General features: G+C 59.0%; 1 protein-coding gene across 1 annotated transcript; it reads left to right on the top strand.

Annotated features, from left to right (window-relative positions):
* Positions 1-1,622: 1,622 nt before the first annotated feature.
* Positions 1,623-3,513, top strand: NKX2-8 (NK2 homeobox 8). Its single transcript, XM_059371252.1, has 2 exons — positions 1,623-1,989; positions 2,668-3,513. Exons 1-2 carry the CDS (start codon positions 1,833-1,835, stop codon positions 3,225-3,227), a joined length of 717 nt encoding a protein of 238 aa, XP_059227235.1. The 5' UTR covers positions 1,623-1,832; the 3' UTR covers positions 3,228-3,513.
* The last annotated feature ends 2,084 nt before the right edge of the window (positions 3,514-5,597 follow it).

The raw sequence follows: 5,597 nt of genomic DNA, 5'->3' as shown, positions 1-5,597 counted from the left end.
CGTGCTAAAGAGCTTTGTGAGCAGGCGTCAATCACCCATTATTTCGGACTGAACAAATGCAAAATCTTGACTGGAACAAATGCTTCCAACAGGTCCGGGGCGTCGAGCTCCATTTCCCCTTTGTCCGCGGCCTAGCAGTTGGCCTGTATTGGGGTTGCCTCCGCCCGACCACCCAGCGCGCTGCGCAGCCCAGGGCGCCTTGGGCACGCTTGACAGGGAGGCTGATGGGGAGGGTGCACCGGACCAGCGAGGCCCGGGCCCCTTGCACAGGAGCCAGGTCCCAATTAAGCTCAGGTGGAGCTAGGATTTCGGGTTCGGCCACCCAAGAGCCGCGTCCCTCACTAGAATTTAGCAAGCAAATACCCAAACCACGGCTTCAGAGGAGAGGCCTCTGAAAGTGCCCCCAATGAGTCCTAGACCGAAGCGGGACCACGAGGGGAGCCATGGGCCAACAAAATGTATCCGCGCCGTCTGGCTCCCTGCGCCTTCTACCTTGATCATTCTCTCCGGCTGGGGCTGTGGGAACCAGATCCGAGATCGCAAAGAAACCCCGGGCAGGTTAGGCTGTCTTTTCTGCCGGGCGGGCCAGTCCTAATTCTCCAAATCGGTCCAGTACCGGACCAGTCCCAGCGGCTGCCTGGAGCGGGAAGCCCAGGCCAGAGGTCTGCCCTGGGGCAGAGGCCGTATCCCCGGGTACTGGGCCTGACGTTGAGGCCACATAGCTGAAGCTCACAAGTGGCGCCAGAGGGTCTGGCGACGCCAAGGAGGCCGCAAGGCCCTCACGGGCTCCGGGTGAGACGCCGCCGCCCGTGGGCCCCAGAACCGGCCTGGGCTGGGCTCTGAGGAGCGCCGCCTCTGGGGCTGAGCCCACGACCCGCAGCAGCCGGGCGGGGCTGGGCTAAGGAGGGTGGAACGAAGGACGTGAACAGCTTGGCCCGATTCTGCCTCCGTTTTGCCAGTCTGGGGAAAGGGGCGCAGAGCTGGGGCTCCTGTGCTACTGCCAGCCCTTCCCCAGTACCCCTTGAAGTGGGGGGAGGGGGGCGTTTGGGATGTGGTTCCTACAGGCTTTCAATAACCCTCGGCCCAGAGGCCGGCGGGACCAGGCCACTCCTCTGTGCCCGCCTGCAATTTCTCGCCTCTGAATCCTTAGAGGGGCCCAAACCAAAAAGAGAAAGAGCGCGCCGGAGTTTAACGCCGCCTTGTAAATCACTTTACGGATAATTGCGGGAAACGAACACTCTAGCAAACAAGCTCGAGAAATAAAGCAAACAGGGAATAAATTCCTGGGTGCTCATAAACCCACCCATGCCGCCCCCACCCTGGCCGACGCTCCTGCGGGGCCAGGCCCCGTGTCAGCCCAGGAGGAGGAGGAAGCTGGGGCTGAGACAGGCGGGTGGTGACCACCGCTCGCCACCCAAGATGTTATTCATTGGTAACAATCCCCATTATCTGTCCCCACTTTGGGCTAATCAGACAGAATCGCTAATGCCGTAGAGCTGCTTCCTGCCGCCTCTGGGAGGTAACGGGGCGCCGAGGGGCGGGGGACGGGACGGGGCGGGGGCGGGGGCGGAGGTTGCACCTTCCGGGCTCGCTCAGTCTTTGGTCCAGCACTCATTCAGGTACTTAACACCCTGCATACCCGGACCTCGGCTTTCAAAGCATCCCGGGTGGGAAGAGTTGTTTATATAAACAGAGATTCCGCTGTAAGCGCGCTAATATCCCGGCAGCCAGCGCATGGCGTGCGCCTCTGGCTCCCACCCGTAGCAGCGGCGTCCCCGGCCGCCCCTCAGTTCCCAGCCTGCCCCGCCCCTGCCTCCATCCCCTCCTTGGCCATGGCCACCTCTGGACGCCTCAGCTTCACCGTGCGCAGCCTCCTGGATTTACCCGAGCAGGACGCACAACACCTGAGAAGGCGGGAGCCGGAGCTACGCGCTCCCGGGCCCGGCCCCTGCGCCACCTGGTTGGAATCCGAGCGCAGCCACTACCCCTGTGAGTAAGCCGAGGACCACTGCGGGAGCCGGGAGAGGGGAGCAGAACCACGCGCCCGACCCATGCGGGACTGGGAAGTCGAAAACAGTCTTTGCCCCTGACTACCAAAAACCCCTGTGCCATTCGTGACCTACTCAGCACATCCTGAGAGCAGATCCTTGCGCCTGGTACTGACGCCCGGGATCGGGGTTTCTGTTTCTAGAGGTCACAATATTTAAATATTAAAGAAATGGCCTTTAAATGTCTGAAAATGCGGCTACGTTCCCAGGCCTCGGTCAGGGATGGGCAGCAGTGGCGAACCTAGCTCTCCAAGCCTTTGCAAACCTCGGCAAACTATTGCAATAGACCTGGAGGTGGCCTGCGTTGGTGACCCAGCTTGCGGTAAATTCGTCTGCTAGCAAGCGACCAGTGTGGACTTGTTTTAAGAGGGTCCTGGTGAGCTTCTTAGGAGGCGCGGTCTCCGGTTATGGTTATGGTATAAATGAGGTCCCTGAATTTGGAGAGGTGGGTGTCCGGATGTGGTGGGCCCAGGGAAGGAAATGGTCGCAGCCCTAAAGCCGCGGGCGAGTGGCGGCGCCCTCCCGCCGGTGGCTCCACGCGCGCGCGCGCGCGCGCGAAGCAGCCGGCGCGCGGAGGGGCCAGCGTCTCATCAGGCCGTGTCTCCCTTGCCGTCCCCAGTCTCGGACGAGAGCAGCCCTGAGACCAGCCCGCCCGACTCGTCGCAGCGGCCGTCTACTGGGCCGGTGTCTCCCGGCTCAGATGCTGAAAAGAGGAAGAAACGTCGGGTGCTGTTCTCCAAGGCGCAAACGCTGGAGTTGGAGCGACGCTTTCGGCAGCAGCGCTACCTGTCTGCGCCCGAGCGCGAGCAGCTGGCGCGCCTGCTTCGCCTCACGCCCACACAGGTCAAAATCTGGTTCCAGAACCATCGCTACAAGCTGAAGCGCGCGCGCGCCCCTGGAGGGCCAGGGGCGGCGGAGTCGCGGGACCTGGCAGCCGCCGCCGAGCTGCGCGCCGCACCGGGCCTGCTGCGCCGCGTGGTGGTCCCTGTGCTGGTGCGCGACGGGCAGCCTTGCGGCACCGGCGATCTGAGCACGGCCTCCGCCCAGGACAAGAGCGGCGCGTCCCCAACCGCCTGCCCGTCGCCAGGCTACGCCGCCTTCGGGCCTTGCTCGGCTCTCGGCCTCTTCCCGGCCTATCAGCACTTAGTGCCCCCAGCCCTGGTCTCCTGGAACTGGTGAGGCCATTGCGGGGCGCGGGCACCTGGGGCTACCCCGGACTTTGGAGTGGCTCTGCGGCCGAAGCACGGCTGGAAGCGGAGATCCGGACGGTTTTCCCCGGCCCCACCTCTCTGCGGGCCCCACCTCCTTCGGCGCTGGGGTCCCTAACCCCGCCCTCCCCAGCCGCTGAGCAGGGAATTTCAGTCAGCATTCCCCCCCTTTCCTCTTTCTTCGACGCCAACCCCAGAGCTAGATTTTATTGCTTAAAACCTTATTTGTATATTTTAAAATAGCTATTTGTATGGGAAGCAACGTATTTTTAAAGAAATAGAATATTTTTCCTCTTTGTGGTACGAGAATAAAATGTGGAGGGTTGGGTCCCCCGAGCGCCTGCCGGCGCTGTGCTTTCCGGACCCGAGTCCAGGACTCTAGTCCACTCTTCCCACCCCGGGTTGGATGGAAGGGCAGGTCCCAGGCCCGATGCAGCTTTAGGAAGATAGTGGGGGAAGGGGTGGAGGGAGGCAGGTGCGGGGAAGAAGCCAAGGGAACCCTGAGATCCCTGACAGCGGGGAGGTGGCGGGGAGATCAGTTGGAGGCCCCTCTGGACTCCCGAATCTGCTGGTGTTTCAGACACCGAAAGTCAACCGAGTTGGCCAGGGTAGGACATGATAAGCTTCCCCACAAGGACTCTCTGGAGACGTGCCAGGTGAGCTGGGGGTAGAGCGTACTGCTTTGGAACAGCTCAGGCCTGGTGGCAAGCTGTCCTTTTCTGGACCCAAGGAGCACCCACCTGAGCACCCAGAGAATTCGTAAATCCCAATTAAGCCTGCGAGTGCCTCGCTTGGCATCTGTGATCCCCGCCCCCCCCCCTTAGTTCTACACCTGGCTGAGGTGGCATGGGGTAGCTTGATGAAGAAATCAAAGAGTGGTGGGGAAATGACCCTCCTCAGGGCTGCCAGCTGAGGGAAGACGGCTTTGGAGACCCCGGATGGGACAACATCTGTGTGGGATCTCCTGGTGGGTCTCATTTCACCGGAGGTCCAGATGCACTCTAAGCTCCGGAATCTGGGGTTCCACCCTTGGAATTTGGAACTCGCCTTGGGCTCAGTATGCGGATCGGCAGAGGTCCCTATGCAAGTGTTTACCCCTGGGAGAAGTTAGGGCCTGCCTCCTCGGTGCCCACTGCGAGGACACGTGCTTGAGGAGAGAAGGTTCAGGCATCCCATCCAGAGAAGGGAGCAAAGGCTCAGTGAGGTCTGTGAGGCAGACACTGGGCCAGTTCCAGACCCCCTTTTTCTCCCCCCTCCCCAGGAGGTAGGGTAGCTGAGGCAGGGTTATCACCTGAAATTTTGTGGGGTGGGGAGATAGAAGACAGAGGGGGAAGGGAGTGGGGTGTTTTGGTCTCAGCTGCTGGCCACCTTGCCTTCCATATGGATGCGGTTATCTCAGAAGAATCTCTATCCTTAAACCTCCTTTTGTCTTGGAAACTGAAAAGGGCATTGTCAGGCCTGAAAAGGACCTAGACAAAATCCGCACTGTTTCAATTCAGGACTCTGTTTAATCAGTCCCTGGTGACAATGTCGTGGGTGTTAGAGAGGACAATAGTATCTTTTTAAACCTTTTTAAACCTTGTGGCCTTCAGGAAGACAAAGGGCTTGAATTTTATGGGCTTACAACTTCAATTAGAACAGTGCCAGTGTGCATGGGAGATTATCAAATTTGTATCATAAAACCTCTTTCTAATAAATGATTGCCGGGGAGGGAGCCTGGACATTTTAAGACATATATTGAAAACCACTATGGGGGCTCCCAGTTAGCCCTGGCAGAGCAGATGAGAAAGAGAAGGGGGCAAAGATTCCTGAAGAAGGCCCTGGCTGGGACTTGCCCCTGTGTTTAGCTGGCTGGGTGCTTGGCTCTTCCGTGCTCTTCCTCCAGAAGGAGTGTTTTCTCCAAGACTGGAGGTAAAGATCTGTAACTTTGCTTTCTGCTCTTGGCAGTGGCAAAGACCCGCACATTTGGGAGAAAGTGCAAACTCATCAGCTGTTGTGTCTTGCCTCTTCTTTTCCTGGAGTTACAGAGGAAGTGGGTCTTGGGGTGTGCAAAGTGGTGAGAGCCTATTGAATATGAGGTCCATACTGAGGGGTCTGAATCATGAAGAGACAGACCTTTTTCCCAGGAGGTTCTTTGGGAAATCATATCCTCAGCGAAATTCATCTAGAGGTCCACTCTGATCAGAAAGTCGAGCTTCCCAGTGAAGTGGTCAAAGCCGTAGCAGGACGCCCACCAGCAAGCCAGCTGATGTCCTGGGCAGGAAGGGGTCAGAACTCTCCTATGACATTAGCATTAAGAGCCATTGTATAGAAACTGTTACTTGCTTCCTCTTGCTCCTTT

This window comes from Mustela nigripes, chromosome 13 (assembly GCF_022355385.1).
Source record: "Mustela nigripes isolate SB6536 chromosome 13, MUSNIG.SB6536, whole genome shotgun sequence".
Classification (NCBI taxonomy): Eukaryota; Metazoa; Chordata; class Mammalia; order Carnivora; family Mustelidae; genus Mustela; species Mustela nigripes.
Note: the sequence above shows the minus strand (reverse complement) of the source record. Positions and strands in the feature narration are given on the sequence as shown.